We start from the raw sequence: 23,205 nt of genomic DNA on the forward strand, positions 1-23,205 counted from the left end.
GGTTCAGTAGCCATCATTTATAATATGATCATGAAAATACAGCCAAAACTATCAGGAAAAATTGAGAAGAAATGGGAAAAAGAACTTCATTGTCTTATACCCACTGAGCAGTGGGAGAAAATTTTACAATTAGTCAATTCCTCTTCTATTTGTGCTAAACATGCCCTAATACAATTTAAGGTTGTACATAGGGCTCACATGTCCAAGGATAAACTTGCTCGATTTTACTCTCATGTTAATCCAACCTGTGACAGATGTCATTTTGAAGTAGCTTCATTGACCCACATGTTTTGGTCTTGCCCTTGTTTGCAAAATTATTGGAAAGATATTTTTGGTATTATTTCAACAGTTCTGAATATCAAATTGCAACCGCATCCTATTACTGTAATTTTTGGTTTACTAATGGCGGATAATAGTCGTTTATCCCCCGCAGCTCGACAGATTATTGCATTTGTTACACTAATGGCTAGAAGATCTATCCTATTGAATTGGAAAGAAATCCTCCAACTATATTTCAGTAGTTTTCTCAAACTATCTCTTGTTTGAGTTTAGAAAAAATTAGAAGTGTTGTCTTTGATTCTTCAGTTAAATTTGAAGAAACTTGGAGACCATTTATCCAACATTTTCATATCAGTTAACCTGACTTTTCCTAAACCCTGCTTCTATTATCCTTAATTATTTGGATGGGTTCGGAGTTATTGATGCTACTGTGTATATTTGACATAATGCAATGGCCCACGTTGGTTAGGTTTTTTTTCTTTTTTTGGGGGAATTTTTTTTCTCTTCTTATTTACCTTTTTTCATAATTACTATGAGTTTGGGAGGTTATTATATATGGATTATCATCTATATAAATGTATACTTAACGTATTAATTATGTACTTTCAAACTCTCTGTATTCATGTTTCATTTATGTTTGTTTAAAAGTAATAAAAAGATTTAAAAAGAAAAGAGACCAAGATCACCCTCGTCATATGACACGGCACGTAATGAAGATGATGAATCTAATCTGATAACTGAAAGCCAATAGCTATTTAAACTCTTTCATTGACCTATAGATTATGTTGTGTGTGTGGTGTGTGTGTGTGTGTGTGTGTGTGTGTGTGTGTGTGTGTGTGTGTGCGCGCGATTGAGTAAGAAAAAGCAGCTAATTTTTGTAAATTTTTCCTTAATACTTAGTCCAAGCTCCCTGCGAGGTAAATTATCTACTTAATCAAGAAGCTTCTGGGCTAATAAGAAACTGAGTGCTTCCTTTGCTTTCCTAGGATCGCCGGAACTTTCTGCAGGACCCTCCTGTAGGTGTACGATTTAATTTTGATTTCAACACCGTGGCGCCTGTTGCCATGGTGATGCTCCGGGAGGACGAGCAGCTGAGCAAAATGCGTTTTGAGCTTGTCCCTAAACTGTAAGTGAACAGGAATGTTTACGCTTTCCGCATTATAGACCACAAGACATAGGAGCAGAATTAGACCGTTCAGTCTGCTGTTCCATCATGGCTGATTTATTATCCCTTTCAACCCCAATCTCCTTCCTTCTCTCCATAACCTTTGACGTCCTTACTAATCTGGAACCTACCAACCTCCGCTTTAGATATGCCCAATTACTTGGCCTCCACAGCAGTCTGTGGCAATGAATTCCACAGATTCACCACCCACTGGCTGAAGAAATTCCTCCTCATCTCTGTTCTAAAGGGACATTCTTCTATTCTGAGGTAGTTCCCCATGGTTCGAGATTCTCCCACATATGGAAACATCCTTTCTACATGCATGCTATTTAGGCCTTTTAATATTCTATAGGTTTCAGTAAGATCCCTCCCATCATTCTTCTAAACTCCAGTGAGTACAGGTCCAGAGCCATCAAATGCTGCTTGTACATTAACCCTTTTATTGCCAGGATCATTTTCATGAATTTCCTCTGGACCCTTTCACCAATGCCAGCATATCCTTTCGTAGTTAAGGTGCACCATTTTCCAAGTGCAATCTGACCTATACCCTGGGACTGCAGCTATTTACAATATACATTAATGATTTAGATGAAAGGATTAAAAGTAACATTAGCAAATTTGCAGATGACACAAAGCTGGGTGGCAGTGTGAAATATGAAGAGGCTGTTAGGAGAGTACAGGGTGACTTGGACAGGTTGGGTGAGGGGGCAGTTGCAGTTTAATGTGGATACATGTGAGGGTTATCCATTTTGGTGGCAAGAACAGGAAGGCAGATTACTATCTGAATGGTGTCAAGTTAGAAAAAGGGGAAGTACAACGAGATCTAGGTGTCCTTGTTCATCAGTCATTGAAAGTACGCATGCAAGTACAGTGAAGAAAGCTAATGGCATGTTGGCCTTCATAACAAGGGGAGTTGAGTATAGGAGCAAAGAAGTCCTTTTGCAGTTGTACAGGGCCCTGGTGAGACCACGCCTGGAGTATTGTGTTCAGTTTTGGTCTCCAAATTTGAAGAAGGATATTCTTGCTATTGAGGGAGTGCAGCGTAGGTTCACGAGGTTGATTCTCGGGATGGTGGGACTGTCATATGTTGAAAGATTGGAGTGACTGGGCTTGTATACACTGGAATTTAAAAGGATGAGAGGGGATCTGATTGAGACATATAAGATTATTAAGGGATTGGACACGCTAGGGGCAGGAAACATGTTCCCGATGTTGGGGGAGTCCAGAACCAGGGGCCACAGTTTAAGAGTAAGGGGTAGGCCATTTAGAATGGAGTTGAGGAAAAACTTTTTCACCCAGAGTTGTGGATCTATGAAATGCTCTGCCTCAGAAGGCAGTGGAGGCCAATTCTCTGGATGCTTTCAAGAAAGAGTTAGATAGAGCTCTTAAAGATGGCGGAGTCAAGGGATATGGGGAGAAGGCAGGAACAGGGTACTGATTGTGGATGATCAGCCATGATCACCACCATGATTGATGGTGCTGGCTCAAAGGGCCGAATGGCCTACTCCTGCATCTATTGTCTGTAAAGCCTCAGCATTACACGCTTGCTTTTATATTCTAGTCCATTTGAAATGAATGATAACATTGCATTTGTCTTTCTTACCACCAACTCAACTTGCAAGTTAACCTTCAGGGAATCCTGCACCAGGACTCCCAAGTCCCTTTGCATCTCTGATTTCTGACTTTGCACCCTGTTTAGAAAATAGCTACATCTTTAAGAAATTTGATTTGACAATTAGTTACATGGGTGTAATTGGACAGCATGGGCTTTTGGACCAGTAGGGTCTATTACGGTGCTGTATCTTTAAAATGAAAAAGATCGTGCATGACCTGCTGAGTTCCTCCAGTTTTTTATGTGTTGCAAATACTCGAACAATAGCCTCGTGATCTCAGTAACCTGGGTTCAATCCTGGCTCCAGTTCTATTGTCGTGTATCTTTTGCTTGGTCTTATTGCAAAGCACAAAAACAGAACAAGAGTGGATGGGTTCAAAGATATGTTTATTGCTGACAACGATAAGAGATGCCTCTGCTGCTCACGGATGGAGGCTGCTTCTGATTTACAGCTGACAAAGTTCATCTTTTTGTACAAGTTTTCAGGCTATGCTTTGGCTGTTATCTGTTTTGCGAGGTCAGCTCTGCCACTTCAGTACAGCCGCACTTCTCAAGGCCAGCAGTATCTCAAGCTCCCCTTAGTTACACAGTGAACAATGATTAAGGACAGTGCATGCCTCTGGACACGTACACACTTAGCTTATAGCAAAGCACTATGGGATTAGACAGGTTCCATTTTTGTCACATTACAAAATTGAATACATAAAAAATCTCAAAGTTTTGAATATATTTCACACCATCTTGAGTTAAGTTTGCATGCTCTCACTGTGACTGGATGGATTCCTTCCAGGTTCTCTGGTTCGTCCCACATCTCAGAAGTGTAAGGATGAGTACGTTAATGTTAATTGTAATCCTAGTGTGCAACCCTGAGATAGGGAGGGATGGGGAGACGTTGATGAGAACGTGGGGTGTATAAAATAGCCTAGGGTGGGTTCTAAACAGGAGATCCTGAAGATGCTGGAAATCCAGAGCACACATGCATAATGCTGGAGGAACTCAGCAGGTCAAGCAGCATCTATGGCCAAGAATAAACAGTCGGCGTTTTGGCCTGAAACCCTTCAGGACTAGGATAGGTTCACTGTTTGAAAAAAAACAGGAGGGGCTGAATTGTCTCCATCTTTTTATGGCATGGTTTGCACCCTGCCCGAGGCATTTCTTTTGTTATATCTATTTTGTTGAAGAAAATATGTGCTCCAATTAAGACTTTTCAAGGACCAGATTTGCAGCTCAGATCTGTTTGTCTTGGTTGTATAACTAAGGTTAGTTGTTCCTTTGTTTAGCATTGGCAAGAGTATTTTCGCATTGTCATTGGTAAATGCAGCAAACTTGCCAGGATAAATCCATATGTGCCAACAGTCTTTGGCCTAGATTCACAAGTTGTTCATTTCAGTGAGACAATTCAATCAGCCGGTCGGTGGTGTAGTAGCATTAGCACAGGACTTTGAGGCTAATGGTCCCAGGATCGAATCTGGCATGCTTTCCATCTCTGCTGGTTTGAGCATTGAGCCTCGTAAAAACCAGGAGATGACAAAAAAAAAGCTGCCTGATGCACCACAAAGCATGAAAAGGAATAACAAAACAACAAACAAACAGAGTCCTTACTCATTTATTTAGGCATAATTGTGTTTTGTAAGTTGTATAAGACATTGGTGAGTATTGTGTCCAGTTTTGGTCACCTGCCTATGGGAAAGAGTACGGAGGAAATTTACAAGGATGTTGCTGGGTCTAGAGGACCTGAGTTACATGCAAAGATTGAATAGCTTAGGACTTTAATCCTTGCAGCCTAGAAGACTGAGGGGAGATTTGATAGAGGTATACCAAGTTATGAGGGGTATTGATAGAGTATGTGCATGCAGGCTTTTTCCTCTGAGGTTGGGTGGGACTAAAACTAGAGGTCATGGTTTAAGGGTGAAAGGTGAGAAGTTTAAGGGGGACATGAGGGGAAACTTCTTCACTCAGAGCGTGGTGAAAGTGGAATGAGCTTTCTAGCGCAAGTGGTACATACAAGCTCGAGTTTTAACGATTAGGAGAAGTTTTTTATAGGTACATGGATGGAAGGGCATTGTTCCGGTGCAGGTTGATGGGAGTAGGCAGTTTAAATGCTTCAGCATGGACTAGATGGGCTGAAAGGCTGCTTCTGTGCTGTACTTTTGTTTGACTATGACACATCGATGGGAATATACATGCTGAAATACACAATTTTGTGTGGCAGAGAAGAAATATGTTCTCGGCTATTACTGGAAAGGGAAATAATATTTTTATTAAATAAAGAAGTTTAAAGTAAGTTTATTATCAAAATTCATATCGTATACCACTGTGAGATTTATTTTACAGAATCATAGGAAAGTACAGCACCAAAACTGACCCTCTGGATGATAAACCTGATTCTGATACAACTCTCTATTGTGGATTGAGAATGGGAAGGGGTCTGGGAGAGGGGAATTGTGATTGGGAAAAGGGGAAGAGAGCGTGGAGAGAAACATTCTGTAATAAACCAGTTGTTTGGAACCAAATGACCTTTCCTGGTGTCTCAGGGCTGGGTGTGTCTGTATTCGTGCCAGCCCCACCCTAGCATCCTTCTCTACCACCAGCACTCCACCCTCACCATTCCCAGCATCTTTTGCTCTCACCAGATTTACAAACTTACCTTCCGCTCCACATTAACAAATATAGTGCTGTGCAAAAGTCTTAGGCACCCTAACTATATATATACACACACATTTGTATATGTGTGTATCTATATACACACACACACACCCCTAAGACTTTTGCACAGTACTGTATGTTTGGGAAATTACAAAATTCTACAAACTGAATTTTTATTTCTATAACTAGAAGTATGTTTTGAACTAACTCCATTTCTTTCTTTGCAGTATAAAGGAAGAGCAGTTCTGGAGAAATTACTTTTACCGAATCTCTTTCATTAAACGATCAGCACAGCTCTTGTCTTTAGCTGCCGGGCAACCCGTAGGCTCCAGAGAGGAACCACATCATTTGGAAAGCAACTTTCCCACTACAGGTGCTCCATTCTTGAATCAGTATAACAAAATGGATAACTTTGCTCTGTATGTTTCAATATTGCGAGTGAGATTTCATGATCTCTCGCTGTACACGAACCAACTGCAGTCTGTCCTTGAATGAGAAATAAATTGATCAATTTGCACTTTTAAGATACTTCAAACTTCAGTCAATTTTGTATACTGTACATCTGCTTTCCTTCTCTTAGATTCAGAGCTTTCGAAGACATCCCTGGTGCCAAGGAGAAAATCCAAGGAATCTGTAGGGGTAAGTTTTATGAGATTGTCTACCCTTCTCATGCATCTTAGAATTTGCTTTAATCAATTTTCATGACAAAATCAAAGAGTATAATGAATTTATTTGGGGTGTAGTGATAAACACAATGCTTTACCATACCAGTTATCTCAGTTCAATTCCCGCTGCTGACTCAAGAGTTTGCATATTCCCCCCATGACGGTATGGGTTTCCTCACAGTCCTTCAGTTTCCACCCACGGTCCAAAGACACACCAGTCAGTAGGTTAATTGGTCATTGTAAATTGTCCCATGATCACTGCTTGGTATAGAAACGCCAAATGCCTTTGAATGGAAAATCCTACAAAAGTTCGTGGGTTCAACCCAGTCCTTCACGGGTAAAGCCCTCCCAGGCATTGAGCACATCGACATGGAACACTTTTGTAGGAAAGCAGCATCCATCATCAGAGGTCCCCACCACCCAGGACATGCTCTCTCCTCACTGCTGCCATCAGGTGGAGGGTACAAGAGCCTCAGGACCCTCACCACCAGGTTCGAGAACAGTTAGTACCCCTTATAGTGTTCCCGTGCAAGGTGTAGAAACTGTGAACCAAACACCAAGTTAAGCCAAAGTCAACGAGGACAGGATTGCAGTAAGATTAACCGTTTACTGTTCACTCTTCCACATTAACATACGGTGAAAACTGTTGATAAAACAATACAAAATGTATACAGTATTTGTTTCCTTCTTGGCATCACATTTACATCATAAGTACTTGTAAAAGGAAAACTACAACAAACTATATTACATTTAAGTTTCATTAAAGTACAACATACAGTCAGAATCTACCCACGCCATCAACAGCTTTAAATACACTTCAACACAAACTTTCTAGCAACGCTTTCAGTGGCACAAGAAAATAAACTTTATCTGAGGAAATCTGCAGATGCTGGACATTCAAACAACACACACAAAATGCTGGTGGAACGCAGCAGGCCAGGCAGCATCTGTAGGGAGAAGCACTGTTGACATTTCGGGCCGAGACCCTTCGTCAGGACTAACTGAAAGGAAAGATAGTAAGAGATTTGAAAGTAGTGGGGGGAGGGGGAATGAGAAATGATAGGAGAAGACCGGAGGGGGTGGGATGAAGCTAAGAGCTGGAAAGGTGATTGGCGAAAGTGATGCCGAGCTGGAGAAGGGAAAGGATCATGGGACAGCAGGCCTTGGGAGAAAGCTGGTGGGGGCAGGGGGGAGCACCAGAGGGAGATGGAGAACAGGCAAACTCAGGTTGGAGGAACAACAGCTTATATACCGGCTGGGTAGCCTCCAACCTGATGGCATGAACATTGACTTCTCTAACTTCCCTTCCTCTCCTTCTTACCCCATCCCTGACATACTTAGTTGTGTGCCTGTTCTCCATCTCCCTCTGGTGCTCCCCTCCCCTTTCCAGCTCTTAGCTTCATCCCACCCCCTCCAGTCTTCTCCTATAATTTCGCATTTCCCCTTCCCCCCACTACTTCCAAATCTCTTAACTATCTTTCCTTTCAGTTAGTCCTGACGAAGGGTCTCGGCCCGAAACGTCGACAGTGCTTCTCCTTATAGATGCTGCCTGGCCTGCTGTGTTCCACCAGCATTTTGTGTGTGTTGTTTATCAATCGTCATTACTTTTAACAGAATCAGCATTAACATTTTTACTTCAACATATCAACTGTCATATGAACTTACGGCGTTTCTTTCTGTGATGTTTCTTAGTGCATAGAAATGGAACTTTCCTCACGTTGATCCTACACACACAAGCCCCCGCCTTCCCGTTTCTCCAAACTGGTATTTACCCACAAGACGTGGCGAAACCAGGTGTGACGTCATCACATGCCACGATACACCACAGACAATGAATTTACCTTCAACCACTGCAATGTAGTTATCAATCTTAACTTTAACCAGAAAATAGTTACAAACGAGGTACGAAAGCAAAAATGTAATAAAGCAAAATAAATGCCTTAAGAGCAACACACCCCTCAACCATCAGGTTCTTGAGTAAAAGGGGATAACTACACTCACTTACCCCATCATTGTAATGTTCCCACAAACAATCTCACTTTAAGGGCTCTTTATCTCATTCTCTCATGTTCTCGTTATTTATTGCTATTTGTTTATATTTGCATTTGCACAGTTTGTTGTCTTTTGCACTCTGGTTGATCTTTCATTGATCCCGTTGTAGTTACTATTCTAAAGATTTGCTGAGTATGCCTGCAGGAAAATGAATCTTGAGGTTGTATATGCTGGCATATATGTACTTGGATAATAAAACTTACTTTGAACTCTGATTAGGCTAGGAGTAAATTGAGGGTTTGCTGGGTGGTGCAGCTGGAAGGGCCTATACCTCACTGTATCTCAATCAATCAACAGATAAATAAATAAATTCTGTTAGCCAAGCAAATGTGTCATTTGAACGATACTGCCTTGCAACTCTGGTTCCAAATTTGCCAGAGATGAATACATCTGATCCAGCTGTAGAGAAGATTGTGCACAAGAGTTCCCACATCATGTCAAGATTGAGCCCAGCTCCCATTACTAGTTTGTCCCATCTGGACAGCAAGGATAGGATTCAGCTATGCATACACACCCTGTCAAACGAAGGCACTTTCTGTGAAATATTTATAAATTCAGTTATAACTAGTTTTACTAGTGATCATCATAATTATGTGCCATGTGGTATGACGTGGGCAATCATGGTTTATTACCGTGATTGTTCGTGGCAAATTTACCTCTTCTGTGGTTCCTTAAGGTTGTTATAGTTGGGGGCGGTAATGGAGACAAGCTCTCACTACCTATTAAATGCTCCCAATGGCGTGCAACTCAAACAGCCTCTGACAACCAAGTCCAGCTCCTGGCCTTCACATGTGGCTTAGCTACTAAGGCTGGCAGATCTGTTTCTACCTACAGGAGAAGTGGCAAAGGCGGGTTACTGGCTCCTTAAAACCAGTTGTTTTGGCAGCTTGGGCCCATAGGCTGTGGTTGGCGGCTCATCTCGGAGAAGGAAAACTCTGATCTCAAACCCCCACTACCCGCTCATGGGGAAGGCTTCAGGAGTAAACCCTGAGGGAAAATTCTGGAGTTGGAATTCCTACGGCAGTCCTACATTGAGTTCAACACTGACTGGGAACTCGTGCGATGCAGCTGATGCCAAACTGCTTCTGTTCTTTTGGGTTTATCAGATGAGCGGAGTGGGGGAGCTTTCCAAATGGGCACGGCTTGCTCTCCATATTGTAATGCCTTGGCTTGCATGTCTAGACAGCTGGGACGCAACGTCCATGGTCAACCTTGACGGACGGAGATCTCGTCATTACGCTTCTGCCCATCTGCCTATCACCTCTCCCTGGTGCCTCTCTTCCTTTCCATTCTCCCATGGTCTACTCTACTCTCCAACCAAATTCCTTCTTCTCCTGCCTTTTTAATTTTTCATCTATCACCTCCCAGCTTGATTCATTGGAAGGGGTTCAGAGGAGATTTACCAAGATGCTGCCTGGTTTAGAGAGTATGCATTATGATCAGAGATTAAGGGAGCTAGGACTTTACTCTTTGGAGAGAAGGAGGATGAGAGGAGACATGATAGAGGTAAACAAGATACTAAGAGGAATAGATAGAGTGGACAGCCAGCACCTCTTCCCCAGGGCACCATTGCTCAGTACAAGAGGACATGACTTTGAGGTAAGGGGAGGACAGTTCAAGGGGGATATTAGAGAAAGGTTTTTCACTCAGAGAGTGGTTGGTGCGTGGAATGCATTGCCTGAGTCAGATACACTAGTGAAATTTAAGAGACTACTAGACAGGTATATGGAGGAATTTAAGATGGAGGGTTATATGGGAGGCAGGGCTTAACAGTTGGCACAACATTGTGGGCCGAATGGCCTGTACTGTACTGTATTGTTCTTTGTTCATCGCCCTCCTCCCTCCCACTTACTTATTCTGTTGTCTTCCGCCTTCCTTTCCAGTTCTGATGTAACGTCGACTGTTTATTCCCCTCTGCAGATGCTTCCTGACCTCCTGAGCTCCCCCAGCATTTTGTGTGCATGTTCCTCCAGATTTCCAGTATCTGTTGTGCATTAATTGGTCATTGTACGTTGTCCCGTGATTTGGCTAGGGTTAAATCGGGGGTTTCGAGCAGTGCAGCTTGAAGGGCCAGGAGGTCCTATTCTGCACTGTATTTCAATAAATAAATAAAATAAAGACTGACAAACCACCAATGTGCAAAAGACAAACTGTGTAACAAAAAAGACTGCGATCAAGAGTTGTAAACAATCCTTGGAAGTTACTCTTTAGGCCATAGTATCAGTTGAGAGTGGTGGTGATTGAGTTTTCCGTGCTAGGTGGTCGTAGGGTAATAATTGTTCCTGAACCTGACATGCGGGTCTTAAGGCTGCTGTAGAGGTGAGTAGAGGGCATGGGCTGGATGCTGGAGTTTGATAGTGGGTGCTGCTCTCTTGTGGATGTGCTAAATGGTGGGGAGGCATTTGTCTATGATGGACTGGGCTGTGTCCACCTCTTTCTGTAGCCTTTTCCGTTCCTGGGCATCCGTCATCCCATATCAAGCCTTGATGTAACCAGTTAGGATACTACTCTCCACTGTACATCTGCAATCCATGCCAACACCATCTTATACCTAATCTCATCTACCTGCACCTATACATAAGAAATAGGAGCAGGAGTCAGCCATCTTGCCCGTCGAGCCTGCTCCGCCATTCAATAAGATCATGGCTGACCTGGCCATGGACTCATCTCCACCTACCTGCCTTTTCCCCATAACCTTTAATTCTCCTACTACGCAAAAATCTATCCAACCTTGCCTTAAATTTATTTACTGAGGTAGCCTCCACTGCTTCATTGGGCAGAGAATTCCACAGATTCACCGCTCTCTGGGAAAAGTAGTTCCTTCACATCTCCGTCCTAAATCTACTCCCCTGAACCCTGAGGTTATGTCTCCTGGTTCTAGTCTCACCTACCAGTGGAAACAGCTTTCCTGCCTCTATCTTATCTATCCCTTCCATAGTTTTATATGTTTCTATAAGATCTCCTCTCTCCTGGACCCTATCTCTCCAGTCCATTCCCATCCATGTACCTTTCCAAACTTCCCATATACCTTTCTATATGTTCCATCTGCATGCTGCAAATAAACTTGTTTTCCTTTATAGGTTCACCCTTCAGAAGATTTTTCAATAAGCCCAACCGTTAATGAGTTTGTGAGTGACGGGTATGGCATGTCGTTGCTGAATCAAGAAGACGTCTCGAGGGAGATGGAACAACTGGGCATGAGTGCTGGTCAGCCAACGCCTGTTGACAATGGTACGTAGAGCACAAATACAAATCGCACCTGTTGTTTTAGCTGTATTTGCCACGCGAGTACCAAAACGTGAAGTGAAATACATCATTTGCATCGATGGCCTGCCCAGTCCAAGGCTGGGGGCAGCCCGCAAATGCCGTCGTGCTTCCGGCGCCAACTTGCTAACCCTAACCAGTATGGCTTTGGAATGTGGGGGGAAACCAGAGCACCTGGAGGAAACCCACGTGGTCGTGGAGTTACGCTAACCGCTACGGCACCCTGCGGCCCTACGAGAGGCACAGTAGGGTGGCTGGCAGTGGTACTGACTCACAGCTCCAGCCATCTCGTGTCATTCTTGACCTCAGATGCTGTCTATGTGGAGTTCACACGTTAAATTTTGATTTTATTGAGATACAGCGCAGAGTAGGTTGAGCCACACTGCCAGCAATCCCTGATTTAATCCTAGCCAAATTATGGGATAATTTATAATGACCAATTAACCTACCAATCAGTAAGTCTTTGGACTATGGGAGGAAAGCCATGGAGAACATACAAACTCCTTATAGGCAGTGGTGGGAATTGAACCAGGTCACTGGTAGTGTAAAGCGTTGTGCTAACCACTATGCCACCCTGTTCTCTCTATGGCCATGATGGTGCCCTCTGAGTGCCTCAGTTTCCTCCCATTATCAGGCACTGTAAGTTGCCCCTTGTTAATGTTCCTTCTGGTTATATTTCATTAAGAGTTTTGGAATGTCGCCTAAAGCACTCGAAAATTTGAGAACCATGGAGAGCGTTCTGACTGCTGCATCACTGTTTGGTTTGGGGTGGGGGGGTACTACGCAGGATCGAAATAAGCTGCAGAGAGTTGTAAAATTAGTCAACTCCATCATGGACACTAGCCTCCACAAAGAATCCAAGGAGTGATGCCTCAAAAAGGCGAAGCACATCAATAAGAACTCCCATCACCTAGGAGGTGCCCTCTTCTCACTGTTACCGTCAGGGAGGAGGAACAGAAGTCTGAAGGCACACACTCAGTGATTCAGGAACAGCTTCTTCCCCTCTGCCATCTGACATTGAACCCATGAACACTACCTCACTACTTTTTTATTTCTGTTTTCAAGGATCCATTGAGTGAAACAGGTGACAAAGATTTTAAAATGGGTATATTAACTATATATTTAAACATCAACAATGAAACACTAAACTGGGCTTCTAGCTAAGCAAATGTCCATCTAAACTACACAAAACCAGAATACTGGACGTTCAGTTACCCTTTACTCTAGGTTTGGGTCCTAGAGCAAGGAACGAACTGATGTTTGGATGATTTAAACACCAGGCCAGATAGATTGAAAAAAGCAGGGTGTTGGGGCCAGAGACGAGGGTCAAGCCATTTCTGCTCACTACTCTGCTGTATGCTAATCTGAAGTGGAGGCTGTGGCCTGCTTCTGAAGGCTCATTGTTCAAAATGCTATTTGCTTACTTTTATTGTTTTCATTGTTTTTCATTCTCTCTCTGCACATTGGGTATTTGTTTTTTTTAATTGTTCTTTTGTGTTCCTGTGGTTTGTGGCTGCAAAGAAGGAGACAAATCTCAAGGTTGTATAATGTGTACATACTTTGATAATCGGTGTTCTTTGAACTCTGAATGTGTCAGTGTCAATCTTATTGGAAGATAAAAGACTTTTCTCTTCCGGTGGCATAATATTTTGCATACAACTCCTTAAACAATTATTTTGTTTCATTAAAGCTGTGGGCATATCATTATTTCTCTGTCAGGATATGTGCTATTTATGTTTTCCAAGTGTATAATGTCATTCCTTAGTTTTTTTCATGGTTTAAAAACGCAAGTGCAAAATTTCTCGTTTTCTGTTTAAAACCATTGTTGCATTTTGTTTAGCAGGAGTCCTGTTCGGTTGCTTTCAGCATGGTTCTGGGGTTGAATTACATTTTAAAATAGACAATTTGAAAAAAAAACAGGTTTACAACAAGATAAGACCATAAGATATAGGAGCAGAATTAGGCCATTTGGGCCATCGAGTCTGCTCCGTCATTTCATCATGTCTGACCCATTTCCCTCTCAGCCCCAACCTCCTGCCTTCTCTCTGAATCCCTTTGTGCCCTAACTAATCAAGAATCTATCCACTTCTGCCTTAAATGTACATTAAAACTTGGCTGCCACAGGTGTCTATGGCATCGAATCCCACAGATTCACCACTCTCTGGCTAAAGAAATTTTTCCTCATCTCCATTCTATTCTGAGGCTTAGTTCTCTGGTCTTCGACTCCCCCACAGTAGGAAACATCCTCTCCACATCCACTCTATTGAGGCTTTTCAACATTTGATAGATTTCAATGATGTCACCCTTCATTCTTCTGAATTCCAGTGAGTAGAGGCCCAGAGCCTTTCAATCCCAGAATCATTTTCATAAACCTCCTTTGAACCCTCTCCAATGTGAGCACCTCCATTCTAAGGATGTGCTGTTTATAGTCTGAAATATCTTAATGGAAACTGTTCTCTTGTATAACTCAAATTACCAACAAAACAAGTTTGAGATATGTATACTATATACAACCCTGAGATTCATCTCCTTACAGGAACCCAATAGAACCCATTAACAAAAATAAGACAGTCAAACACCCTATGTGCAGGGAGAAAAAACATATTGTGCAAACAATAAAAGTAAGCAAATAGCATTCAGAACTGAAGTTCAGAATAGGAAGTCCACAGACCTGAAGCCAGCAGCCGATTCAGGAGCTCATTAGTTGCAGGCCACAGCCTCAGTTCAGCGTAGAGGCAAGTATACCTCACAATGGTAACCTGAATGAGCCAGTCCTTTGCCTCCGGCCTCAACACCCAACGGTTCGATCTGGCCTGCGCTGAAGTTGACCAAGCCTTGGATCAGTCATTCCTTACTCCCGGACCTGGGCCCTGCAGCTTCAATACTATCTGAGGCCCAGGCCTCGTCACTTCAATCTGGCTGACCTTTCCAGTTCGATCAGTGCTTAAATTGATCAGTGTTCCCTCGCTCTCTGGACCAGGCTCTGCCTCGACTCTGCTCACCTCACCTCGATTCTTCCACGTCAAATTGTCTCCGTGTCCGCCTGAGCAATGGCCAAACATTAGCTCATTCCCCGCTCATGTGCCCAGGCCAAGCCGCCTGGATTTGACCTGTACCTCCACACTACAGCCATTCTGCACCTTCGAGCTGCAGTTACCACCGCAATAATGCCAGGTCATACAGCGGTTCCAACGCTCAACTCTGAAAGGGAAGTTACGAGCTATTGATTACAGTGATGGTTTACCAGAAAAAGTGTGATTAGTAAGGTAGGTAGTAGTTAGTAACCTAAATATTAGTAGCAATTATTTACAAGCTAAATCTGCTTATAAATTGTATGGCATTTTCAATACCTTAGTAATCTTTTTGCAGTTCCACCCTTTTTACTCAAATGGGCTGTTTCTCTAAGCTAAGTACACAGTTTTCCATTTGAATCATTCAGTGACTTTTGTTCAGCCCGCCCTTGCCTGAAGACAGTTCAACAAACCGGAAGAACTTGGTAAGTCAAGGCAAATCCGTCAGAGTTTCGGGGCAAAACCCTGATTCAGAATTCAGTGTGGAGATGGAGGAGGAGGGGAGTGGAGAGGCATTTGGCTGAGCTGTCGGCCATCTTCCCTCTCTGGTTGACCTGCTGTGTCCCTCCAGGAGATTGATTGTTGCTCCAGATTTCAGCATCTGTAGTCTCTTGTGTCTCTGATAAAGAGTACTTCAATAAAACTGCACCTTCATGTAATGTCAAGGTGTTTTAACTTGATAAACTGTTTTTCCAAATGCTGGAGTTAAGTATTGATGAGTCTCTTTATCAATCAAAATCAAATTTGTATATGTATATTAAGTAAGTATATTAAGTAGTTAAGTAGTTAAGTAAATAGTGCAAAATTGAAATTAAAAAAGTGAGGTAGTGTTCATGGGTTCAATGTCCATTCAGAAAGGAAGCACCTGTTCCTGTACCTCCTTCCTGATGATAACAATGAGAACAAGGCATGACCTGGGTGATGGGGCACCATAGTGATGGACACCACCTTCCTGAGCGTTACTCCCTGAAGGTGTCCTGGATACTCTGGAGGCCAGTGCCCATGATGGAGCTGACTGAGTTTACAACAGTCTACAGCTTACTTTGAACCTGTGCAGTAGCCGCCTTCCCCCCTACCAGACGGTGACACAGACAGCTAGAATGCTCTCCACAGTACAACTGCAGACATTTACAGGTGTTTTAGACGGCAAACCAAATCTCCTCAAACTCCTAATTAAACATAGCCGCTGTTGTGCCTTCTTTTTAGCTGCAGCAATATGTTGGGCCCAGGATAGACCCTCAGAGATATTGACACCCAGGAACTTGAAATTGCTCACTCTCTCCACTTCTGAACAATGTGCAAGACAAGCTTTTCACTGTATGGGACTGACAATGATAAACCAGTTCCAATTCCAGTATGGGTCAGGATACTGTCTGGACTTTATTTATGAAGTAATAATGTGGGATATTTTATGTAGAGCGGACAGGGCCTTGCTTAATCAAAAGACCAAAGTTTATCAATCTACAAGAGATACGTGTATATTTTTATACTCATTTCCTGCTCTGTCAGATCTTAATGGAATGGTCTTCGGTAAATTTTCTAATGAGCTGTTGGTATCAGGTGGCAGGAAACATTCTTCATCCACAGAATAGATAGACTGAATTTACAGATTGAAGTCACAGCTGTTGTAAAATTAGTCCACTTTCAACAACAGTTTATCAATGCAGATCAAAAACTTTGACATAATTTAGACTCCAAATGAATATGTGCAGAAATTATCCGTGATCTATGGCCCCGTGGCTTGAACAAGTCAGACCAGTCTGGTCATCTTCTTTAGATTCCCTAGTTAGATAGTAGAGTACTAAAGCACAGAAGCAGGCCCTTCTGCCCATCTAGTCTATCCCAAACCTAACCCCATTGATCTGCACCTGGACCATAGCCCTCCATACCCCTCCCATCCATGTACTTATCCAAACTTAGACCGTAAGATATAGGAGCAGAATTAGGGCATTTGGCCCATCAAGGCCACTATGCCATTTCATCATGGCTGATCAGCCCCGGTGTCCTGCCTTCTCTCCATATCACCTATTGCCTTGATCCATAAAGAATCTGTCAATCTCTGCCTTAAATATACATAGACCTGGCCTCCACAGTTGCCTGTGGCAAAGAATTCCACAATTCATGACTCTGGCTAAGGAAATTTCTCCTCATCTCCATTCTAAAAGGATGCCCATCTATTCTGAGATTGTGTCCTCTGGTCTTAAGACTCTCCCACCATATAAAACATCCTCTGCACATCCACTCTGTCAAGGCCTCTTGAAGTTTGAGAGGTTTCATTCTTCGGAATTCCAGTGAGTAGAGGCCTAGAAACATCAAAGTCTCCGCATATGACAAGCCTTTCAATCCCAGAATCATTTTCATGAACCTCCTTTGAACCCTCTCCAGTTTCAGCACATTTCTTAAGCTTCTCGCAAATGTTTCAATCAAAACCGCCTCCACCACTTCTGCTGACAGCTCGTTCCACACTCTCTGCACCCTCTGTGTGAAGAGAGTTTTTTTCCAATTATTTAGGATTTTAAAATTCTCAAGTGCAGAGATGTTTCCATCATGACTCTTAGAACTGGGTAATGTCAACATAGGGATTGTTTAGACAGACTGAGGAATTCTAAGAAATCAAGGTGTAAGGAATGTTTCTTTGAAAATATTCAGTATCCACAGTCAGAACGATAAGCCGTGTGGACCTGTGCCCTACCCCATAACCTGACCTTGTCCTCAGCTGGAATGCACAAATGCATTATTTTTATGTGCAGTTACCAGATAATAATTGAAAATGGGAAATTAACTCTGTGGAGCCTGCTTATCGGCTTGCTGTGGCGCTCTTTGACTCTATGTTAGTTCATCCATTATGTGCTGTGTTGTATGACGTGGGTGATCGTGGTCTTTCCATGACCGTGATTGCTCTTGGCAAATTTTTCTACAGAAGTGATTTGCCGTTGTCTTCTTCTGGGCAGTGCCTTTACAAGACGGGTGACCCCAGCCGTTATCAATACTCTTCAGAGATTGTCTGCCTGGCGTCAGTGGTTGCATAACCAGGACTTGTGACGTGCACCGGCTGCTCATACAACCATCCATCACCTGCTCCCATGGCTTCACGTGACCCCGATTGGGGGCTCAGCAGGTGCTATACCTTGCCCAAGGGTGACCTGCAGGCTAGCGGAGGGAAGGAGCACCTTACACTTCTTTGGTAGAGACCAGCTTCCGCCTTCAACGTAGAAGATTGAGAGGAGATTTGATAGAGTTATACAAAATTATGAGGGGTATTTTTAGGGTAAATGCAAGCAGGCTTTTTCCACAGAAGTTGGGTGGGACGACAACCAGAGGTCATGGGTTAAGGGTGAAAGGTTAGAAGTTTAAGGGGAACATGAGGGGAAACTTCTTCACTCAGAGCAGTGTGTGTGTGTGTGTGTGTCAAGCTTGCAGCACAACTCACACAGACGAGCTCTATTGCCACGTTTAAGAGACGTTTGGACAGGTACATGGATAGTAGGAATATGGAGGGCTATAGTTCTGGTGCAGGCTACTGGAAGGAGGCAGTTCAAATGGTTTAGGCATGGACTAGATGGGCCAAAGGGCCTGTTTCTGTGCTGTTCCTCTCTATGACTCCACACTGACTCTCTGTTGGTGGTTATATTTAATGTTTACCTGTACATGTTCACAACTTATTCTTGTTGTCCTCTCCCAGCAGATGACATTCCCGAGTGGGAGAAAGAGCTGCAGAGAGAACTACAGGAATTTGAAATTATTCATGAAACAGTAAACGTTAGTGAAGCCTGGGAGAAAGAAATAGAGGCGTTGCTTCGAGAAGAGGACTAAAGGGCTTGCAGGAGGAACCTTGATCCATTCCGTTGACCCGAGGAAGCAGTATTTGATGAACTAATTTTCTCAAACTATTTCCAAAGAGATAAAGAATACTTATTTGGTTCATAGTAAGATTTAAGCTTTAAATATCTCAACACCACCAGCTTAATAATAATAATCTTATTTATCGAGCACTTTCCATACAGCTGATATAGTTCAAAGTGTTTTACAACAGGATAAAGTGTAAACATGAAAATAAAAGACAGAATAATTAAATAGGTGGCACTTAAAAGACCATAAGATATAGGAACAGAATTAGGCCATTTGGCCTGTCAAATCTTCTCTGCCATTTCATCATGGCTGATCCATTTTCTCTCTCAGCCACAATCTCTTGCCTTCTCTCCGTATCTCTTCATACCCTGACTAATCAAGAATTTACCAACCTCTGCCTTAAAAGTCACAATTAAGTCTGCATTCCTTATAGTCTCAGGTGTTGAATTCCACAATTTAGGAGCGTAGTTCAAAAAAGCTGACCTGCCAATTATCGTTTGAAGGAGGTTGTTTAAATTTAAGAGACCAGCGGTAGACAAAGCTCGAGCAGCATTATTTAAACGAAAGCAATTCTGTGATGTCCTTCACTCCCAGATCATAAAGAGCTTTCGAAACAAGTGAGAGAACCTTTTCAATTCTCAAAGGTACAGGAAGCCAATGTAGTGTTCTGATATGAACAGAGTCACCAGAGAGACACTGAATCTAGTGGATATAGAATTGTTTCATTCATCAAAAGTGAGCAATAGGCATCATATTGAGACACTCTTGGAAGAAGAGGCCTCCTCGCCCCAATATTACACAACATTTTAAAATGCTAAAGATCAAAGTTAACAGCATGGCAATTCTGTAGTTAGGTATCTATAATGCTTCCTTTGAATTACATGTAGTTTCCAAACACCACTTCCTTTGCACCCACACCCTAGACACCCAAAATGAATGTTAATCTCCACTGACTTCATGCATATGCAGGCTTCTGGGGTTAAATGGAAAGCCATTGCTCAGAGCTGCATTTCAATTCAATCTGCAGTCCTGTTAAAATTAATATTTGACATAGACCATAACTCTAGAATGTACCCTAACAGCAGAGAAGCTAGGACACCAGTGATATGTTCCCTCATCCTGGTTTTAGTTTCAAGCTTAATTAGCTCAATTTTAGCTGAATTACTAATGTTCTCAGCGCATTACCTGCTCTTTATGATTTTTTATTGTTAATATGATATTCTTTTTTTTTAAACTTTTTTTATTGCATTTTTAAATGGTTACAAAGTATGAAAAAACAATGTATATAACCCATACCCCCTCCCCTTAACCCCTCCCCCCTAACTGCCCTATAGAAAAAAAAGAAAGAAAGAATGCCTGGTTGTTGGAAGATCTCCACATGCTCCATGGAATTCGTAATAACTTTAATATGTATATTTATTTCTTTCCCCTAATAACCAATTGTTTCATCTTCAGAGCATCTATATATTTAATCCAAATTTATCGGATCAGTGTTTCCGATGTAACCAGGAAACTGGTACTTTTTTACATTCGACATGGTCTTGCTCTAAAATTCAACCTTTTTGGACAAATTTAAGACTTTTACTGGAACAAATTACAGGAACACAATTTCCTCATAATCCAATATTATTTTTACTAGGTGATATTGAAGGGATAAAACCGAAACTCAAACTAAATAAGTATCAGAAAGAATTTATAAAAATTGCACTGGCAGTAGCCAAAAAAGTTAATATGATATTCTGTATAATATGAGAAAGAGAAGGATCCATATGTGCTTTAGTTTATCTGTGGTTATCAACTGCAACCAAAAGGCAGATAATTTCTTTCGCTGCAGTATTTCACCTCCCTCTGCAGAAAAGGGTGTGAAACCTGCCTCTTTCCTCTTCACGGCCGACACTCAGGCTGGCCAAAAAGGGCCACGATAGGCTGCAGTATTTGTAGTGTTGTAGGTCACCAAAGTAAGGCATGGAGGAATCCCACAGTTCCTTGCAGGCCAAGCTGCAGACACCCAGAGAGCTGGTTAGTCAGAAGTGCCTTTCTGTGGATGTGTAAACCTTCAGGGGAAGATGCTAGTTGGTTCACTTCATCTCCTCGACAAATACAATGTGTCAGAAGGAGATCAAAGAAAAATTTGCCTAAAGGCAGAAAATTAGGTAAATAATTTTCAGATAGTCTAATTGTGAACCATTTAATTGAAAGCCATGGTAGAGTCTTCAGAGCTGGCCTTTTGTAAGAGTCTATTTCCCCCTCAGATGTTCAATCATTACTTCTACAAATAAGGATTGAAACATGCTCAGAAACAGTACTTCAAAGTTTTATCAAAGTACACATATGTCACCACGTACAACCCTGAGATTCATTTTCCTGTGGACATACTCAGCAAATCTATAGAACAGTGACTATAACAGGATCAATGAAAGATCAACCAGAGTGCAGAAGACAACAAACTGTGCAAATGAAAATATAAATAAAAAGCAATAAATAAAAAGAACATGAGATAAAGTGTCCTTGAAGTGAGATCATTGGTTGTGGGAACATCTCAATGGATGGGCAAGTGGGTGTAGCTATCGCCTTTTGTTCAAGAACCTGGTGGTTGAGGGGTAGTAACTGTTCTTGAACCTGGGGGTGTGAGTCCTGAGCCTCTTGTACCTTCTACTTAATGGCAGCAGCGAGAAGAGGTCCTGGGAGGTGGGGATCGCTGATGACGAATGTTGCTTTCCTACGAAAGCATTTCATGTGGTTGAGAGGGCTTTACCCGTGATGTGCTCGGCCAACTCCATAATCTTTTGTAGAACTTTCTGTTCAAAGGCATCTTACTCTCCCAGAGTATGGACAGGATTCTTCCAGATTTACCTGTACTCTGCCATTTTATTAAGAAAGGAATCCTAGAATGCTGAGAGATCAAGTTACTTAATAGTATTGTTATATTCTGTTTATTTGAGGGGGTTTATTCGGAAAGGTAATCGATAAGAGAAATTGCTAATTAATGAATGTATCTGTACTCACAAAGTTTTGATATCAGACTGACTGAGTGAGTGGGCTATATGATGTCAAGATGAATAAAGTATTTTTTTAGAGATGAAAAATCACATGACTGCCGCACTTTGAAACTTCTTTTAAATCACTTTTTTGTTTAACCTGGAGTATCTTTGAATTGTTACAGGACAGAGATGTTCAAAGTTCAAAGTATGTACAGAGTATACAGCCTTAAGATTTGTCCCCTTCCAGGCAGCCGCAAAACAAGAAACCGGAAAGAACTCATTGTGCAAATAATAAAAGCAAGCACCAGTGTTCAGGATGAAAGTGAGTCCACTGACCTGGAGCAGGCCCTCAGCATCAGTTCATCCCACAGTGGGACAAATGGTCACGAAGCTCTCCGACCCGAAGCCCAGATCAGACCACAGCCTCAGCCTATCCCACAATGGGACAAATGGTCACTAAGCTCTCCGACCCAAAGCCCGGGGCAGGCCACAGCCTCAGCCCCAGTGCCGCAGAGAGCAGAGTAAACATCGCAGAGCAGCGTGCTGGTGTACTAGTATAGTTATTCCAATTAATAAACATATGCTCTAAGGCTTGGTCATTGTAGAATGCAAGTAATGGACCGGGGAGAAGAGCCGTAATTAAAATCAAAGATGTTTTAAATTTGTTATCCTCCTAGAAGAGCACAACCTCATTGTAGTTTGGAGGCTTACATGCCTCAAAGACCCAGAGGGCTATGTTGGCTGGAGTCAGGGCTTTATGCTTTGGCTCTTGGTAGGGTCACCCATGCCAAACAAAGGGTAGAGGTCAGACTAAGAGTGATCCTCCAGGTTCAGGGGTTCAGCTCAGGACTAACAACCCTGACTGGTCAAACAAAACTGTTATGGAAACAGCAATGAAGAATCCTTCTACGTCTGAGTGCGATGGTTCCTGAGTCTCTAGCTGGGACTTGCATGACTGACAGTAGTGAAAACCGAGAGGAAGCTACTGACACGATGAAGGAAGCCCTGAACACCGCCGGAGATGGAGGACCTTCATTGCAACCCTAAATGCCAGCGGCGTAACGGCAGTAAATAGATTTATTATTAACATACCATTTGCTACCCTGAGATTTTCTTGCTGGCATTCACAGTAGAACAAAGAAATAAAACCATATCAATGAGAAACTACACACAAAGACTGATAAACACCAAAATACAAAAAAAACAGTAATAAATAAACAAATAAATACTGAGGACGTGAGTTATTGAGTCCTTGAAAGTGAGTCCAGAGGTAGTGGAATCAGTTAAATGTAAGTTGAGGTGAGTGAAGTTAACATGCTGGTTAAGGGGTAACTCAGTCATTATGTGCCATGTGTTCGACATGGGCCTTCATGGCTATGATTGCTCTTGGCAAATTTTTCTACCAAATTGGTTTGCCATTCTGCCTTATGGGCAGTGCCTCTATAAGACGGGTGACCCCAGTCATTATCAATACTCTTCAGAGATGCCTGTTACCGGAATCAACAAATTCATTCGTAAGGTCAGTGATGTTGTGCGGGTGGAACTGGACTCTCTGACGGTGGTGTCTGAAAAGAGGATGCTGTCCAAGTTGCATGCCATCTTGGACAATGACTCCCATCCA

The 23,205-nt window shown here is 42.4% G+C and overlaps 1 protein-coding gene across 2 annotated transcripts in view; it reads left to right on the forward strand.

Moving 5' to 3' along the window:
• LOC132380434 (synapse-associated protein 1-like) overlaps positions 1-19,908 on the forward strand; it is a 45,286-nt gene extending 25,378 nt beyond the window's left edge. Inside the window, exons 5-9 of one of the 2 annotated variants that reach the window (XM_059949226.1) lie at positions 1,266-1,405; positions 5,930-6,075; positions 6,283-6,341; positions 11,500-11,650; positions 18,437-19,908. In XM_059949226.1, coding sequence (XP_059805209.1) covers positions 1,266-1,405; positions 5,930-6,075; positions 6,283-6,341; positions 11,500-11,650; positions 18,437-18,567 — 627 coding nt within the window. In that variant the 3' untranslated portion in view covers positions 18,568-19,908. The remainder of the gene's footprint in view (positions 1-1,265; positions 1,406-5,929; positions 6,076-6,282; positions 6,342-11,499; positions 11,651-18,436) is intronic. The other variant, XM_059949227.1, reaches the window with a different exon arrangement.
• The last annotated feature ends 3,297 nt before the right edge of the window (positions 19,909-23,205 follow it).

Source organism: Hypanus sabinus, chromosome 24, assembly GCF_030144855.1.
Source record: "Hypanus sabinus isolate sHypSab1 chromosome 24, sHypSab1.hap1, whole genome shotgun sequence".
In the NCBI taxonomy this organism is placed as follows: Eukaryota; Metazoa; Chordata; class Chondrichthyes; order Myliobatiformes; family Dasyatidae; genus Hypanus; species Hypanus sabinus.